The sequence below is a fragment of the Electrona antarctica genome, assembly GCF_951216825.1.
Source record: "Electrona antarctica genome assembly, chromosome: 15".
Lineage (NCBI taxonomy): Eukaryota > Metazoa > Chordata > Actinopteri > Myctophiformes > Myctophidae > Electrona > Electrona antarctica.
Genome location: NC_136796.1, coordinates 4,875,084 through 4,894,744, shown reverse-complemented (window position 1 = coordinate 4,894,744; position 19,661 = coordinate 4,875,084). Strand labels below are relative to the sequence as shown.

At 45.9% G+C, this 19,661-nt stretch overlaps 1 protein-coding gene across 3 annotated transcripts in view; it reads right to left on the bottom strand.

Annotated features, from left to right (window-relative positions):
• The window catches only part of rims2b (regulating synaptic membrane exocytosis 2b), a 59,866-nt gene that overhangs the window by 26,822 nt on the left and 13,383 nt on the right, over window positions 1-19,661 (bottom strand). For all 3 annotated transcript variants that reach the window (XM_079523016.1, XM_079523018.1, XM_079523017.1), the window contains exons 6-17: window positions 16,710-16,905; window positions 14,793-14,845; window positions 13,775-14,040; window positions 9,521-9,732; window positions 7,231-7,350; window positions 5,718-5,817; window positions 4,222-4,345; window positions 3,797-3,843; window positions 3,595-3,647; window positions 2,694-2,741; window positions 2,347-2,477; window positions 1,402-1,573 (exon numbers count right to left, since the gene is read on the bottom strand). In XM_079523016.1, coding sequence (XP_079379142.1) covers window positions 1,402-1,573; window positions 2,347-2,477; window positions 2,694-2,741; window positions 3,595-3,647; window positions 3,797-3,843; window positions 4,222-4,345; window positions 5,718-5,817; window positions 7,231-7,350; window positions 9,521-9,732; window positions 13,775-14,040; window positions 14,793-14,845; window positions 16,710-16,905 — 1,522 coding nt within the window. The remainder of the gene's footprint in view (window positions 1-1,401; window positions 1,574-2,346; window positions 2,478-2,693; window positions 2,742-3,594; window positions 3,648-3,796; window positions 3,844-4,221; window positions 4,346-5,717; window positions 5,818-7,230; window positions 7,351-9,520; window positions 9,733-13,774; window positions 14,041-14,792; window positions 14,846-16,709; window positions 16,906-19,661) is intronic.

Sequence of the window (19,661 nt, the reverse complement as noted above, 5' to 3'; positions counted from 1 at the left end):
CAGGAACTGTCTCTCTACGTCCCGTACACAGGCCTGGTCCCACACAGTGAGCTGTACTAACCTCTCCCAGGAACTGTCTCTCTACGTCCCGTACACAGGCCTGGTCCCACACAGTGAGCTGTACTAACCTCTCCCAGGAACTGTCTCTCTACGTCCCGTACACAGGCCTGGTCCCACACAGTGAGCTGTACTAACCTCTCCCAGGAACTGGCTCTCTACGTCCCCTACACAGGCCTGGTCCCAGACAGTGAGCTGTACTAACCTCTCCCAGGAACTGGCTCTCTACGTCCCGTACACAGGCCTGGTCCCACACAGTGAGCTGTACTAACCTCTCCCAGGAACTGTCTGTCTTCGTCCCGTACACAGGCCTGGTCCCAGACAGTGAGCTGTACTAACCTCTCCCAGGAACTGTCTCTCCTCGTCCCGTACACAGGCCTGGTCCCACACAGTGAGCTGTACTAACCTCTCCCAGGAACTGGCTCTCTTGGTCCCGTACACAGGCCTGGTCCCACACAGTGAGCTGTACTAACCTCTCCCAGGAACTGTCTGTCTTCGTGCCGTACACAGGCCTGGTCCCACACAGTGAGCTGTACTAACCTCTCCCAGGAACTGTCTGTCTTCGTCCCGTACACAGGCCTGGTCCCACACAGTGAGCTGTACTAACCTCTCCCAGGAACTGGCTCTCTTCGTCTCGTACACAGGCCTGGTCCCAGACAGTGAGCTGTACTAACCTCTCCCAGGAACTGGCTCTCTCCGTCCCGTAAACAGGCCTGGTCCCACACAGTGAGCTGTACTAACCTCTCCCAGGAACTGTCTCTCTTCGTCCCCTACACAGGCCTGGTCCCACACAGTGAGCTGTACTAACCTCTCCCAGGAACTGGCTCTCTTGGTCCCGTACACAGGCCTGGTCCCACACAGTGAGCTGTACTAACCTCTCCCAGGAACTGGCTCTCCTCGTCCCGTACACAGGCCTGGTCCCACACAGTGAGCTGTACTAACCTCTCCCAGGAACGGTCTCTCTTCGTCCCGTACACAGGCCTGGTCCCACACAGTGAGCTGTACTAACCTCTCCCAGGAACTGGCTCTCCTCGTGCCGTACACAGGCCTGGTCCCACACAGTGAGCTGTACTAACCTCTCCCAGGAACTGGCTCTCTTCGTCCCCTACACAGGCCTGGTCCCACACAGTGAGCTGTACTAACCTCTCCCAGGAACTGTCTCTCTTCGTCCCCTACACAGGCCTGGTCCCACACAGTGAGCTGTACTAACCTCTCCCAGGAACTGTCTCTCCTCGTCCCCTACACAGGCCTGGTCCCACACAGTGAGCTGTACTAACCTCTCCCAGGAACTGGCTCTCCTCGTCCCGTACACAGGCCTGGTCCCACACAGTGAGCTGTACTAACCTCTCCCAGGAACTGGCTCTCCTCGTCCCGTACACAGGCCTGGTCCCAGACAGTGAGCTCCAGCATCCTCTGTCTGAACTCCCTCTGGTGGACGGGGCCGTACATGAACGTCTGGTTCCACTTGGGCTCCAAACACTTCCTCACTGTCTTACTGCGACGCTTGCTTTTATCACTGCACAGACAGACAGGCAGACAGACAGGCAGACAGACAGACAGGCAGACAGACAGACAGGCAGACAGGCAGGCAGGCAGACAGACAGACAGAAATATTTGTCAAGTGGGTTCATGTGCACAAATTGGTCCTACACAAACATTGAATTGGGAAACTGCAGCCGGGAGTTCAATGGCATACGTTGCAGTCAATGCGAGCCAGCTGGACCAGCTTACCAACAAACTATTTCTAAACTATTGCAAACTTTGTCAAATAAAATGTCCAGGAAAATAAAAGAAGACATATTGGAACAGTTTTCTGCCATGTTGCTTTTCATTGTGCACACTGTGTATAATTGTATTGAGGTATGCAAAAGTGCTCGTTTCTCTCCAATGGTCTGTTATCGCAAGACTGACTATCATTGACAGCCTGACAACCAATTATCGCGATACTGCCGAGTCTGAAACGATAGCTGGCGCCGTTCAGATGCCTTGATAAAATGACATAGTGTGTCAAGTCAAGAAAGAATAATTTAGAAAACGTGTGATTTGTTGTCATTTATGTTCCTGAACCCATTAAATGACAAAGGTATCAGTCGTTAAATAAATAAATAGTGTTTGTTATTAGCTGGTCAAGCTGGCTCTCATTGACTGCAATACGTTCCATCAAACCTCCGGTTTCAGCTTGCCTCCCATGTGCGTAAATGGCGCATGGCCGCGTCGAGTGCTTCCCTTCCTTCATTTAACTTTCCTGGCGGTCAGGAAGGAAGTATAGAGGAAGTGAGGTCGCTGTACCTGCGGTCAGGCAGGAAGTAGAGTTTGACGTAAGGGTTGCGAGGTCGTCCGTCCTCCCGGACTGGAAGATCTTTAGCGCCAAGAACCGTCACGATGAGATGGTGACCCACCGGATCGTAACACAACTTCACCTGAAACACACCCACGCACGCACACACATAAAAACAATCCAATATACTGTATTTATAAAGCACATTTAACACTTATGACGCTGCCAGAGTTCTTCAGAATAAAGGCATGTGCCAAGCAGATGGGCAGATTTTACTCTGAAAAGCAAAAGCCCCGCATTCCATTTGCCCCCAAAACTATAATATCCAATCAATCAATCAATCAATCAATCAACGTACCTGGACTCTTGGTACCAAAGGTATGTTCCTTCTGATAATGGCTGGACTCTGTGGACAGAAAAACACACATTGTTTACATTGTGAATAAAAGAACAGTTATTGACTTACGCTGGGAACCCACCAAAAAACAAATGTGCAGGCGTGACCGTTCTCACCAAACCACTGACCAGACTACAGCGGGATGTCTGGTCAATGCATTTAAATGAGAAATGTGCGAGGAGGACAAAGCGAAGTGTTAAAGAATAAAGCAATAAGGCACAAGAGGTCTCAAGTTTCCGTGTATTTTATAATGGCTGAGAGCGGCGTAGGTAGACCCGACGCAATAGCGGAGGGTCTTCTACCATCTCAGCCATTATAAAATACACGGTAAACTGGGACCTTGCATGGCTTATTGCTTTTCTAAAACGGTTAAAAACAAACATATAGCAATATTAACCTAATAAAACTATTAAATTCACCAAAATAGCTACGCTTTGCGCCCACCAGAGCAAGCCACATCACTTCCTTGTTTTGCTCGGCAAGTAGGCTATGTGACGGGAGAATAGCGCTTGATGTCTTTACGGGGCCATCAAGGCAATCAAGTGCTCTCCTTCCCCAGTTCAGCTACAGAGCTGTGGGATCAGCTGTGAATGATATAAAGTGATTGAAGGTGTGGATTATTGTGGATTTTACAACGGTAACCAGCCAATCAGAATCAAGTATTGGGACTAACCGTTTTAGAAAATGTATCTAATCAACACGTGCGTGGGTGTAGCGTATCCGTGCGTGGCCAGTAAGAGCGTCTGCGTGCTTCAACGTGGAGCGGGAAGAACATCAGCGCCCGTGCGCTCATGCTTGCGGAGCACCGGTGGGTTTCAAGCATGGGCAAGATTGATGAGTGCAGTGCATTCTGGGTACTTACAGACACCTGGTACTGTTGGTTTATGGGAGATGTAGGGACACCAGGACCTGGACCTAAATATGATAGAAATAATGCAAAATGTAAAGTAATGTAATATATAAATAGTAAGTCTAGTGTCGTCTAGTTTAATCCATCATAATCTAATCCAATCTGGTCTAGTAGTGTGAATCTAAATGAATCTCATGTAGTCTCCTTTACTTGCCTGACTCCAGCTGAATGTGGGGACTTTCTTGTATCCTGGCAACATCTCTAAGAAAGGAGACACACAAAGCGAATATAGCTGAGAACAAGGAAACTGTACGTGCGTGCGTGCTTGCGTGCGTGTGCGTGCATGTGTGTGCAGGGGCGCCAATCTATGGTCACGGCCGACCAAGGGTGCTGAACCCTGAACGTAAACACCTTAGGTGGTGTCCCGATTCCCCAGCACCCAAACCGGTTTTGCTGTGGCACCAGAGCAACCCCTAAAAAGGCACCCTTGTGTGTGTGTAGTGTGTGTGTGTGTGTGTGTGTGTGTGTGTGTGTGTGTGTGTGTGTGTGTGTGTGTGTGTGTGCGCCCGCATGTGTGCGTGCATGCGTCCGTGCATGTGTGTGTGTGTGTGCGTGCGTATGTGCACGTGTGTGTCATACCCTATAGCTCGACATACGACCAGTTCAACCTGCGGTTCACACTTGGACTCCAGGATGATGTTGTAGACCTCCGTAAACGTCGCCCCCTGGAGGAGACGCCCGTTCCACTCCAGCACCTGGTCCCCTGAGGGCACGAACGACATCATCACCGTGAGACACGCGGCGACAGCGTCATCGCGGCGAGGCACATGACATCATCAACATGCATGAGAATCATGACATCATCTCCCTGATCGAATATAGAGCATAGCCCCCTTTTTGAAACTAGCTCCTTGCCACTCGCCCTACACACTTCCACTTGGTTTGAGCATAGATATATAAATCATAGAGACGGCACTGGATGGGAGGGGAATCCCAGGGCCATCTCTAATATTTATATATCTATGCTCAAACCGAGTGGAAGTGTGTAGGGCGAGTGGCGAGGAGCTAGTTTCAAAAAGGGCCTAGCAGTGGGCCCACTGAAAAATCTGCCATTTAATTTTCCCATAGAGATTTACAAAAATATTTATGATATTTGATTTGATTCTGTGAGCAAAGAACAATGAAAACACTAAACAAAGGGTATTGTATAAAAATGAATTATTCAATAAATAAAATGTCACAGAATCAAAGGTTTTATGGTCATGATTCACCAGGATCCTGTGTGGCTGAAATCTAGGCTTAAAATAATTGATGTTAATATTTTCTGTAAATCTTTATGGGAAAAATGAATGGCCGATTTTTCAGTGGGTCCAGAAAACCACGGCCACTGCTATTCTCTATAATACATCAAACATCATATCGTCACCTTCCTAAAATAATGGCCTCAGTGATTTGTTTTTGTGGGAAAATGTATTTTTGGCCTAAATCAGCTCTCCATGACATTGGCCACGCAAAATAAAATAGTCTATATCCCAAGACCTACGCTGTAGAGGCTATCATTTGTTTGGACGGAAATTGCGGGATTTTAGCGGAAGTATCGCCCCAAGGAAATGATGCTGATGCTTTACAAATCATTTTACATTCTCCGCGAATGAAAGTGAAAGTGTTGTGATTGGTCGGGACAATATCGTATCCGGGGGAAATACATCTGACGGATGTTCCGGACGATACATCCGCCGACGGCTTCTCTGCCTTATGTTGTGACCAGGCTTTTCTTTTCGGAGATAAGTAAGCCTGGGACCGAGGCTACCTATATCCTGGCTGGAAAATATCATGCTGTTCGCACCCCTGAGAGGGGTGCTACGCGTCGTGTCTCACTACGCCTCTCAGCCATTATAAAATACCCGGTAACCTGAGACCTCTTGTGGCTTATTGCTTTATTTGACAACTTGATATGCTCTAATCTTAAAATAAGCTAAATTTGTCTATTCTACAAGCTCTCAATGAGTCACAGACGCATCGAGAGCTTTGGCTTATGTTTAAATAGAGGAAATGCTGGCTTCTCCAGAATCCAAATGACTGAAATCAGTCGTGGCGACTGAGATCTTTAATCCACGTGTATGTGTGCGTGTTACCTGGTCTCAGGTGTCCTACGGTGTCGGCCAGACTTCCTCTCCTGACCTTGGTGATGAAGGCACACAACCTGCCCGACTCCGTCATCTTACCACCGACCACCTGGAACAATGACATCATCAACATGAGACACATATGACATCATCAACATGAGACACATATGACATCAACATGAGACACATGACATCGTCACCAGGAGACACAGGCTGCGTTCGAATTCATTCCCTATGCCCCATATAGTGCACTACTTTGGGGTTCCGCCATTTTGTTATAGTGTCCGAATATGTAGTGAGCATTTTTGCACCCTAATGTAGTGGACTGAAGTATCCCACAATGCACCGGGAATTGTAGGGACCATCCGATGGTCACTACATAAACACAGCGAAGCAAATCTGCCCCATAATGCATTGCGCAAGCTCGCTCTTGAGCGCACATGCACGCGTTTGCGTGCACGTGCGCTGCTTCTGCATGCATGCGCTAATTGCGCTCCAACTCAGAAGAGGCAGAAGTTGAACCAGCGAAAGAAATCAACACAAATGTACTTTTTAAACTTTCGTTTCCCCTCTCTTTTCTTCCCTGGCGGATCTCGAAGCTACAGATCTCGAGACAAATGATCTGTGCATTTATTTGCAATTGTTTTATTTATTTATAATAAAACAATTAATTTGCAATAGTATTACTAATCTGATTCATTGTATCACCCAGGCCCAGCGCATGACGTTAGGAGAGGAATGAGTTGCTTGCTGTAGAAGGCCTTATATTTTATTAGTTTTTGGATTAAGGTTGGTGAGGTTGTAAAGCTATGTGCTAAAGTCCAATATATATTTTGTACATGCATGTGAGACACATTAATTGTGTCTCCAAACATATGTTTTATTAATATTAATTAATTCCTGCCATTAAAAAATATATGTTATCTAACATTATTTCATTGAATGTTGCTAAATACATTAAAACTTCATTATTTAGGCAGTTTATTGGACTGCTGTTTCTGTTAACGTCCGTATTGTGAGCAGAGCTTGTAGATCGGCTACTTTTGGTAAAAGAAACATTCTAAAGACTTTAAGCAACGCAAGAATCAAGAACCTCTTTCCACAACAAGCGGCCGACGAGGTATTCTATATTTTAGATTAGTCTGTGATGATGATGTGTGCCGTTGTGTTTGATGGACACTGAAGCTGTGCTTTGCACAATTCTACATGTATTCTACATGTATTTTAATTTGTTTGGTCAGTTATTACAGTAACTGTGCAATTTGTTTATGTGTATATTATTTTTGTGTGAACATACAGTTCTCACAGCATGGAACAGCTGAGGGATGAGAAGAATGCCCGAATAAATGCCCGTTTATAAAGAACCCGACCTGTGTCGTCAATGTTGTGAGAAGAGCTACAATGCTAATATATTACTGATTTTGCTGGGGAGCCCTTATTGGAACCGCGTCAAGGACCCCCTGGGGGTCCCCGAAACCCACTTTAAGAACCACTGGACTAGACTAGAGGAGGATTGTTAGACCTTGAGTCCCAGCAGCGCTCCGGCGTCGGCGGGGATGGTCCCATCCTTCATTCGTTTGTTCAACAGGATGCGACCAATCAGACGCTCTCCATCTTTAGATGGTTGCCAGGTTACCGTTTGCTGGAAGGACGCACGCACACACGCACACGCACCACACACCACACACACACACACACACACACACACACACACTCTCTCTTAGCAACAGTAACGAGTAACACAGCAAGAAATAGCATTATGTGAACCATATGAATGATCTTGATTTCCTCTACTGTCTTTGATCTGAGCAAAGAGATTCTATATAAAGAGACAACACTCCCATTAGGTCCCAAAGTAATGACGCAACATCCGGGTACTTTAAAAAAACATTAAAAAGTCATGCTGTACAAAACAAAAACGTTTTTTTTATCCTATTCTACTCTCATATATTAATTTACTCATTTTTTATCATATTTATGAATGGATCAAAGCAGAAATTTGTAACATTCATTCCGAATGTCAGGGTGCATGTGTCCGCATGCATGTGTGCACGTGCGCGCGACCGTGCACGTTTACGTGCGTGTTTGAGGTGTTACATAGACAAAGCATGGCCGCCATCTTGGAGTGATGGCGGCAGCACGAGCGCTGCACCATCTAGTGGTGAGTCCGAATATTTAAGGACTGTCGTCTCTTTATATAGAATCTCTTTGATCTGAGGATGGAAACAGGAAGTAGAACTAGAGCCACTACACAGGTGCATGCTGGGAAGGGTGAGTCAGGAAGTTTAGGAGTGAACCTGTAACCATGGTGACAGGAGAGAGAGAGAGAGAGAGAGAGAGAGAGAGACACACAGAGACACAGACAGACAGACAGACAGACAGACAGACAGACAGACAGACAGACAGACAGACAGACAGACAGACAGACAGACAGACAGACAGACAGACAGACAGACAGACAGACAGACACCACAGCGCCAAACGCCATGGTAGAAGATAAAAGACAAGAAGTACTAGTGAAAGAAAGAAAGAAAGAAAGAAAGAAAGAAAGAAAGAAAGAAAGAAAGAAAGAAAGAAGCCAATAGCAGACAGGCAGAATGACTATATAGTAAGGAGGCGGACCCGTGCCCGAGAACATCTGATTGGCCCAGAGGACAGACACCGTGCACAGTGATAGGCTCCCTAAAGCTGTGACATCATAACCTCCCAGAAACAGAACAAACATAGGAGAGGAGCGACAGAATAAACAACCAGAAAGAATAAAGGAAAAGACATCCAAACAATGAAAGTAGTGTGGAACTAGAAAAAGTGTCCCTCAGGGAGTCGGGGCACAGGTCTCCACCAGGCCAGGTCAGGTTGGGGCCTCCTGGTGGCGCTATAACAGGCTAACGTGAAAAGGCTGCCATTTTGCTGTGGTGCAACCACTCCTATAGACAGCTATGTGTGTGGCTGTGTCCGTCCCTGGATGTGTCCGAGCACGAAAATAGCGTTATAGCGTTTGTTCACCAAGTGTCACTGTTGCACGGCCTAACACACACACACAGACACACACAGGCCAGGGAGGAGGGCTTGTACAGTACAGCACAGTACATACAGCACAAGTACAGTACCACTCACTTCAGATGGGTCAGATTTGTTCTTATGCCTTTGATGGCAATTGGATGATTTGAGGCATTTTTTTCCAAAAACGTGTTTCCCAAAAGTCCACCTGTTGGTGGCGCTATAACAGGCCAATGTGAAAAGGCTGGGTTTTTTTCCTCAGCCAGGAAAGTGCGTGAAAAATGTCACCTAATTTGCACGCTGCGTTCATGATTTGAGGCTTTTTGTTCGAAACGGGCCAATCCTGCAATCTTTAGAAGCCAATGTTAGCCAATTAGTTTGGCATGGACCGGGTTAATGGTGCCGGAGATTAGCTGTTAACGGACGGACGGACGGACACACGGACGGACGGACGGACACACGGACGGAGTGCAACACATACTCTCTCCCGTGCCTTCGGCCTGGTGGAGACAAAGAGTGTTCAATAACACTTTACTCAAAGGTCGGTTCTAATAATGCACTATAATCACATTTATAATGTACTTATGAGGCTTTACAACACTCGTTATAAATGTTCATAATTAATATAATTATAAGTTGCCTTATACTGCAAGCATTATGGATTATAATGCATTATAAATGTGATTATAATGCATTATAAAACCCACCTTTAAGTGATTTTAACATGTTTTGTTATTAACTCATAAGGTTCATAATTAAGGCGTAATTAGCGATTGCGTTCATTAACAACACGTGTTGTTAATGATCATCACCTGCTCGTGCTCGTTACTGTATTCCTCGTTAAGAGTCGTACTGCTGCAGGTGTCCACCCCTGAGTCTTTCTGCCAATCAGCTTCGTCGTCTAACCAAGCTCCGCCCCCACCCCCCACCAGCCTCGGCCTCTCTGATTGGCTCACAGAGGTGTCATGAAAATAATCTGCCGTCTGCTCATCGGCCGCATTCCATTCCCCCCATTTACTGTCACCTGGTTGGACGAATAGGGACAGACAGAGGGGGCGGGTTCAGATGACAGACAGAGGGGCGGGGTCACATGACAGACAGAGAAGGGGGGGGCGAGTTTAGTCATACCATCATTATGGGTGTGGTGTCGCCATAGCTACCATGTTCCCACCACTGACCGTCCATGTCTCCTAGCAACCACATACAAGAATGAGACAATAGAGTGAGACAGACACACACACACACACACACACACACACACACACACACACACACACACACACACACACACACACACACACACACACACACACACACACACACACACACACACACACACACACACACACACACACACACACACACACACACACACACGATTGTGTTGTATAAGGGGCCATGATGTCCACATACTCATACAAAGACGTCTCGTGATCGTGAGCCAGAATGTTACCTCTCACAATTTACAAATTATGGCGCAATGGAGGCTCTGAAAAGGATAGAGCGATAAAGCCGGTGCGACACCTCCTCCTCGTTTCTGTTTCGACTTCACAGTCATGCAAATTTGTCCAAATATAAATCATCTAAGCATATATAATATATATATATGCCGTTTAGCAGAAATGGGAATTAAATGTATTTTGTTTGCCACACCTGTTGGTCCCCAACATATGTCACGTGTAGGACTACATTTGAATTATTTTTTTTATACAGCATTATACAGAACCTCTCGAGTTCTTTCTGCCTGGTTTTACACTGCGACTCCGTCGTATTAACTTCGGTGTCGCTACAATGCTTGCAACTCCACAATCAATACCCGTGATGCTGTCGTATGGCGAAGCACACTGCATAGCCTAGCCACCACGGCTAACCGTACTGAGAGACTCAACGTCGAGGAGAAGAGGCAGAGGGGATAGTGAAAACAAAACCGCCATTACAGTCAATGGGAGCTGACCAGTACAACCACGGTCTGAAACTGTTGTACTGGGAGCTGACCAGTACAACCACGGTCTGATACTGTTGTACTGGGAGCTGACCAGTACAACCACGGTCTGATACTGTTGTACTGGGAGCTGAACAGTACAACCACAGTCTGATACTGTTGTACTGGGAGCTGACCAGTACAACCACAGTCTGATACTGTTGTACTGGGAGCTGACCAGTACAACCACAGTCTGATACTGATGTACTGGGAGCTGACCAGTACAACCACAGTCTGATACTGTTGTACTGGGAGCTGACCAGTACAACCACAGTCTGCTACTGTTGTACTGGGAGCTGACCAGTACAACCACAGTCTGCTACTGTTGTACTGGGAGATGACCAGTACAACCACAGTTGCTCAGTTGAGGACAGAATAGCTAATGACAATACAACTGGTACATTTCACTATGGTTCTGTGCGTGCGTGCGTGCGTGCGTGCGTGCGTGCGTGCGTGCGTGCGTGCGTGCGTGCATGTGTGTACGTAGTTTCGTGCGAGCGAGCACTCACATGAATGCATGCGTTTGTGTGTGCATGTTACAAAAACTTGTGAATGAGAGCAGTTTTGCTGTGTCATGTCTGCTTTATTGCCATGTGCGTGCATGCACGGGCGCACACATACACAAGAGAGTGCTCAAGTTAATCTCCTCTAATCACTGTTCTCAAAGCAGCTCTCTCTCTCTCTCTCACACACACACACACACACACAAACACACACACACGCGCACACACACACACACACACACACACACACACACACACACACACACACACACACACACACACACACACACACACACACACACACACACACACACACACACACACACACACACACACACACACACACACGCAGGAGGCACAGTTCCAGACTATGTTGAATTCAGAAAGTGTGGAACAGTTGAGTGGTGTCGATACTCACATGGACGACAGAGAGGATGCTGGGAGTTTAGTTCAGTGTGTATTGGTAGCTCCGTTTGAGGTCTGTGGGTGTGTGAGTCTTTAATGTGGGCGTGTCAGTGCACGTGTTGACCGGCCTGCAGGTCTGGGAACAGTTCATGCTGATCTCACTCTAATGGGATTACTTTTGTTTAGTGCCGTAATCTCCGGTTTCTCTCTCTCTCTGTCTCATCGCTGTGTCTGTCTGTGTCTCTCTACCATCTCTCTCACTCTGTGTCTGTGACTCTCTCCATCACTCTCTCTCTCTCTCATTGCACACATTACATGTCGGTTTAGTGGCTAGCTTGATAGTTAGCAGGCTATGGGCTAGCTACTTAACGTGTTCACTGATTACTTGTGATTTCTAATAAACTGCTAGTTTGGTCAATTACTAGCGTAATACACCAATAGTTTACCAATGTCTAGTCATATGTAGTTTGGTGAATGACTAGTGTATAGACTACTAGTTTGGTAACTGTTGCAATGTTGGAAAAAACAAGTCAGTTTGTTTGTTAGACATGCAGTTACAGCTACAGATTGATGGTGGTTGCTCATTAGCAGTTAGACTCAGCTGGGTTGTTATCGGGTTAGTTAGCAGTCAGCCTATAGGGTGGGTTGTTATCGGGTTAGTTAGCAGTTAGCCTATAGGGTGGGTTGCTTCCATGCAGTTAGCCTATAGGGTGGGTCGCTTCCATGCAGTTTTGTGGTTTGAATAGGTACAGTATAGCTGTTAGTCACGTAGTTTATCCTATAAGATCCAGAAGATCCCAGAGCAGATTCCAAAGCGGTTTGTTTTTTTTCTTCCCCAGATCGGATTCAAGCTGCAAGCGGTATAATAATCCAATGTACTGTAACAGTGCAGTAGTAGTTATTGCTGTTGCTATCCGGTAGTTCAGTGGTTTCTTTGTTATCTGGTTCTAGGTATAGCGGTTCGTTCTAGGTATAGCGGTTAGTTCAGTGGTTGCTTCGTTATCTGGTTCTAGGTATAGCGGTTAGTTCTAGGTATAGCGGTTAGTTCAGTGGTTGCTTCGTTATCTGGTTCTAGGTATAGCGGTAAATCCTGTATATCCTCAGCAGAAACAGGGTGTATAATCCAGTGTAATCCAGACCCTCTTAATCCCTCTGCAGCAAAGACAATGGAAGCAGGAAACGACGACGACGACAACGAAAAAAAGAAAGTATTCCAATGTAATCTGATTACATTATGCAGTGTTTTCATATTCCTCTGGTCGTCCTCGTGGCCTCGTCATGGTGACAGGTGCCCTTCGTCTTCGTCTTCCTCGCGGAGGGGGGCGGGTTTAATTTAACGGTGGGAGGTTCCTTTGCAGGAGCCTTGCGAGCCAATCAGAGGCTGTAATCTCAGGTGTTTTTGGTCACAATGACGTGTTGGGTGGGTAATCTGAGAGATCAGGTAGCAGTGTGTGTGTGTGTGTGTGTGTGTGTGTGTGTGTGTGTGTGTGTGTGTGTGTGTGTGTGTATTGTTTTATTTTTGATCAACGTTTGCCTGTTATCTCTCCTAATGGTACCACATCAATACAGCAAAGAATTGTGGGCAAAATAATTTCCAACGATGACAAAATATTTTGTAGTTGGGTCTGCGAGGCAACAATCTCAAATGGTGGTCCGTGGCTTAAATGCCAAAAAAATAATGGGCCTTGAAAAGGGGTACTTGACATGAAATAGTTTGAGCACCACTGATATAGAAACATAGATTTTTCAGAAAACTGTCCCATTTTGGGCAGGAACCCCTTTTGGTGTTTTAAGCATTCTGTTCTACTTTAGCTATTGAAAAATAGCAGATCTACAAGCTCATAGCGCGCCACCGAGTGGCGCGCTACGAGCTTGTAGGTCTGCTATTTTTGGAAAAGTCGTGAAAATGTGGCACAAATCTTTGAATATATATTTCAGAGCGAACATTTTTAACTAAAATATTGGCTTCTGGGGGGTCCCTGGAACTACATATTTTGAGATGGGGGTCCGTGGCCCAATAGAGCTAATTCTGGGGGTCCTTGACATGAAAAAGGTTGAGTACCACTGACATAGAAACATGGTTTTCAGAAAAATGTTAGGATTTAGAAACCTTCGATCTCAGTCCAAAACGGGTTAAATCGCGTCAACCGGTCAGACATCAAAACAAAGGGTCATACCTTGTAGGAACGTGCCGCCATCGGGGTGCAGGTGGTCCTCCGGGTGGTGGTCGGGGGGCGTGGCCGGCAGGGAGGCGTCGTCACTGTGGCGCCGCTGGTGTCTGGCCCGGCCCACCTCCTGGGCCAGCATCCTCATCACGTCCCCCCCGTCAGGCTCCGCCCTCACTGGGCAGCGCGCCAGGTTGGGGTCGCTGCGGTAACGAGTGTGAAACACCTCCTCTTCCGAGTCCCGGCGCCGCCGCCGTCCCCGCCGCCGATGACTGAGGCTGCGCGATATTATGATGTCGTTATCGTATCGTTATCGAGGTATGAACAACAGGCGCAATATCAGTATGTCGCAAAAAAGGCAAACGATATCGCGATATAATAATAATAATAATAATAATAATAAAAATAATAATAGCTCAAATTTATATAGCGCTTTTCTTTTTTTTTGAAAAATCAATGTTGCAACACTTAAAATATAGAATATATAATTTTAACGGCAATATCGTACATCGTATCGATATCACAATATCTGGCATAAATACAGAGATATTTAAAGATGGAGTGCCACATTTTTTGTATTTTTCATGTGTCTATGAGGTGACAGTACTTCATTAGACACCCTGGAGTCGTTTGTATGTGCAATGGTGTATTAACTTTGTATTTAGGGTTTCTTCCTGGAGGCTGAACCCTTGACAGTCAAACGGGCCAATGAAATAAACAGTAATATAGTGACATCACACTATCAGCCACTCCCCTAACCCCTCCCCCTTTATCATACAACTACAGCTGTGGGTGCGGCTTCAGTTCAGATGGATCACCACCACCCATCACCACCCACCAGGCAAACCACGCATACTTAATGAACTGGTGGGCGTGTCCACATAAAAGCATGATTTTAACAAATACTGTACACTTTTTGGAAAAAGTTCTTCCTCCTTATATTATAATAATACTTGATGATCATGTTTTAGGGTGGAAAAAAATCGTGGCACTCCATCTTTAAGGTTTTGTCCATATCGTGCAGCCCTACCGATGATGAAGATGACGCACATCCCAGTCCTCATCCGGCGCTTCGATGTGGTCCTAAATGAAGACAGACAGACAGACAGACAGAAATAGAGACGACCAGCGGTCGCTGCTAATCTTCCCCCCACCCCCCGAGGACGTGTTTTACACCCGTAGTGGCCATTTTGTTTCCCTCAAGGGGGCCTGTATTCAGTATTTAAGTCCGACGTCATTTTGTAGTGCTACGTTACGTCCGGGTCCAAGTGGCACCAGCTCCCGTCCGCATCTCATTGTAAATAGAATATCTAAACGCGTGAATCTTTTTACAATGACGTTATTTTTCAGAAAGGAAGCCATTGAGGGTTAAAATGGGTCTTAATGCTTCCAACTCGAGTAGAATTATTAATGTTTTGTACAAGTGTCCATGAAAACTATACTAAAAATATATGATGTGGAGACAATAAAGACTATTATTATCATTATTATAGAAGGTGGCAACATTTGCTCGGTAAAATATTTCGGGGGCATATTTAGAATGTGTGCAGGCTTGAGTATGTTGAATCTAGTTTGCATTAATGAGGATTTAGTTGACCCAATAAAATAAAATGGCGATAGTATTCCGTGTGGAGCAGACGGCCTGTCACAGCCAGATTTGGGAGAGCAGCGCAGCTTTGTTGTTGCGAGGAAAGCGGTAAAATGAGACTTTCGTGGTTGTTTTCGTCTCAGATTTAGTCCGACGGAGCGTCACAGTATAACTCTATGGGGACACAAAAGCGACACAAAAGTAGGACCCGGAAGTATCTCAGGAGGGGGCGCTCATGTCACAGATAAAATACTGAATAGCCTAAAAGGGCCCCCGGGCCTCGCTGCGCCTAAAAAACGAGTGCACGTTTAACCCATTTTGGTGTTTTAAGCACTATGTTATACTTTAGCTATTGAAAATAGCAGATCTACAAGCTCATAGCGCGGCACCGAGTGCTATGAGCCACTATGAGCTTGTAGGTCTGCTATTTTTGAAAAATTGTGAAAATGTAGTGCAAATCTTTGAATTTATATTCTTTCAGAGCGAACGTTTTTAACTCAAATCTTTGCTTCTGGGAGGTCACTGGAACAACTTATTTTCAGATGGGGGTCGGTGGCCAATTACATTATATTTTTTGGGGTCCTTGACATGAAATATTGAGCACCACTGATACAGAAACATAGGTACAGTATTTCAGGTCAGGTTTTAGAAGACATTTTTTAAATTACGACGTCAGGCCTAAATGGGTTAAACCACTGTTTCCCAAATAGTGGGTCAATTCAATTTTTTAAGATTTTCTTTAGTAGTAGAAGTAGTGAAAATAGCCACTCTACAAGCTCGCAACGTGGCGCGAAGCGACGTGTCGTGTGCTTATAGATCTGCTATTGTTTGAGTCCCGGGCGAACGTACTAATCTCTTTTTTGGTCTCGACCTGAAAAGTTTGGGAACCACTGGTTTAACCATTGAGACCTGGAACGCATCCATGTCACGTTAGCGTTTAACCACATTAACCCATTTTGGGCGGGAACCCCTTTTGGTGTTTTAAACATTATGTTATAATTTAGCTATTGAAAAATAGCAGATCTACAAGTTCATAGCGCGCCACCGAGTGGCGCGCTATGAACTTGTAGGTCTGCTATTTTTGAAAAATCGTTAAAATGTGCCTCAAATCATTCCGAAAATTGTCATGATTTAGAAAACTTTTTTTTTTTAATTTCGACGTCAGGCCTGAATGGGTTAACACCATTAAAGACTACAAAATAATGCCTTCTAAATCAGTAGTTCTCAAACATTCTTTTGTGCCAAGGACCACCAAATTGATATTGATATTGAGCCGCGGTAACAGCCAACAACGACTAATGTAAACATGATACGAGGCGAGCATGCACAACGCATGCGACAGAAGCTAGCTCCTCCTACCTGGGAGTGCCATCGGCCCCGCCAATCGACGTAGGCGCGGCTCCACCCGCGCCCCTCCTCCCCCTCGTCGTAATCGTGCCGACCATAAAAGGGTTGGTCAAAGGGTCGGTCAAAGGGTTGGTCAAAGGGTCGGTCAAAGTCGCGGTCCGGCGGAGAATGAGACCCGTCGTAATACGACCCTGGTGGGCTGCGCCCCCTGTCAATCACACGGACAGACACAATGATGTCGACGCCCCTTCAACACCATACGTCAGTTGTTTTAAATCTTTTTTCATGTCAAGGCCCATTATTTATTATTCTGCATTTGAGCCACGGAGGGACCACCATTAATGATTTCAATTCAGCCTCGATATTTTGTTATCGTTGGATAAGATTTTGTCCACATTTCCATGCTGTATTAGTGTGGTACCATAGGAGAGAATAACAATTATTCTACATTCTCTAATTGTGTACACTTAAAAGACCACTTCACCACTTTTCAACCTATCTTCATATACTAGTCCTCACTAATAATCATGATAAAATGGCTACCATTTTTTTCTACTCAGTCTGTGTCTCATATGAGGACTGTGGGCAGTTCAGAAACCCGTCCACCAGTGACATCATCGATGGGGAATCCAAGCTATTAGAAACTGCAGGCTTTCTAGTCCTGAAAAGTTGCAATGCGAAAATGGAAGCCATCGTTCTCATGATAATAAAAACATTTTTCTAAAAAAATATTGTTTAAAAAAAATCTGCCTAACGATGATGTCACTGGTGGACGGCTTTCTGAACTGCCCACAGTCCTCCTATGAGAAGCAGACTGAGTAGGAAAAAAATGGTGCCATTTTATCATGTTTATTAGTGAGGACCAATTATATGAAGATGGGTTGAAAAGTGGTGAAGTGGTCCTTTAAGTAAATTAAGTCATGCAGATGTTTAACAATAATTTCACTCTTGAGAGTGTAAAATGATTTCATTTCATTTTAGTTTCATTCTCGTAGATCTTTAACTCTCAAGAGTTAAAGATCTACAAGGGTCCATTTGGTTACCAGCTCTCCATCAAATGATGGAGAGCTGAGGACCACCCTGGAGTCTCCTCAAGGAGTCCCTCAGGTGTCTTTTAAATTAAAGCTACTAGTTTGCCTTCCTGCTGCAGATCACACCGTCTCTCATCTCATATAATATTCAAAAAGTATGCAGTTGATGATATTATAGTCACCTTTACAGTCAAAACCAGATTACATGTCTTTCCAACCAGACCCAATCTTTCTCTGTGGTACTGGTACCTACTACCCTAATATGTTTCCTCCTCATTGTCTGCACCATGACCACAATCCAGTTACTGAAATTCACATAGTCACATATATAAGGGAATGTACATTGCAAAGTTGTCGGTATCATCTGCCAAAGTGTACCTGTATAAGCAGTAAGCACTCATGTGTTTCAACTGCCATGTTCATGTAATGTGCCATAATGAAATTTATGAAAATGATGCCTTTTCAGTTGTCACAGCTAATACACCACATGTTGTTGATGAAGACAGTATATAAAAGTGACCATTTTGGAAGTGGCAGTACATTTGACAGTACACAGTCTGGAATAAGAATGTGTTAAGGATGCTATTACACAGCTTGGTTACAATGTAAACTGCTTGTGTACATATTTGGAAGCCTCAGTAATGTCCTACAAAATCAGTTGTGAGAGGCCTACAGATTGCAGTCATTTGGCAGTCACCATATATGGAGGAGGCGATGCTTCCTGTACTCGTGAGCTGTATCCTGAAATACTGAAAAAATAATGGAAGTCTGTCTGTCTGTCTGTCTGTCTGTCTGTCTGTCTGTCTGTCTGTCTGTCTGTCTGTGTGTGTGTGAGAGAGAGAGAGAGAGAGAGAGAGAGAGAGAGAGAGAGAGTATATATAGTAGAGGGATAAGCCAGTCTTTGTGCTGAGGTCAGATTATGTTCTTATCTCCTTAAAACCTTCAGTCAACTGGAGCAGCTGCATGAGCTGATGGCTCATTAACATAAAACTACAAGGAAACTGGAAACTGGAGATGTCTGGGTCCAGGTAGATGTCTGGGTCCAGGTAGATGTCTGGGCCCAGGTAGATGTCTGGGCCCTGGTAGATGTCTGGGTCCAGGTAGATGTCTGGGCCCTGGTAGATGTCTGGGCCCAGGTAGATGTCTGGGCCCAGGTAGATGTCTGGGCCCAGGTAGATGTCTGGGCCCAGGTAGATGTCTGGGCCCAGGTAGATGTCTGGGCCCTGGTAGATGTCTGGGCCCAGGTAGATGTCTGGGTCCAGGTAGATGTCTGGGCCCAGGTAGATGTCTGGGCCCAGGTAGATGTCTGGGTCCAGGTAGATGTCTGGGTCCAGGTAGATGTCTGGGCCCTGGTAGATGTCTGGGTCCAGGTAGATGTCTGGGTCCAGGTAGATGTCTGGGCCCTGGTAGATGTCTGGGCCCTGGTAGATGTCTGGGTCCAGGTAGATGTCTGGGCCCTGGTAGATGTCTGGGTCCAGGTAGATGTCTGGGTCCAGGTAGATGTCTGGGTCCTGGTAGATGTCTGGGTCCAGGTAGATGTCTGGGTCCAGGTAGATGTCTGGGTCCAGGTAGATGTCTGGGTCCAGGTAGATGTCTGGGCCCTGGTAGATGTCTGGGCCCTGGTAGATGTCTGGGCCCTGGTAGATGTCTGGGCCCTGGTAGATGTCTGGGCCCTGGTAGATGTCTGGGTCCAGGTAGATGTCTGGGCCCTGGTAGATGTCTGGGTCCAGGTAGATGTCTGGGTCCAGGTAGATGTCTGGGTCCAGGTAGATGTCTGGGCCCTGGTAGATGTCTGGGTCCAGGTAGATGTCTGGGCCCTGGTAGATGTCTGGGTCCAGGTAGATGTCTGGGTCCAGGTAGATGTCTGGGCCCAGGTAGATGTCTGGGCCCTGGTAGATGTCTGGGTCCAGGTAGATGTCTGGGCCCTGGTAGA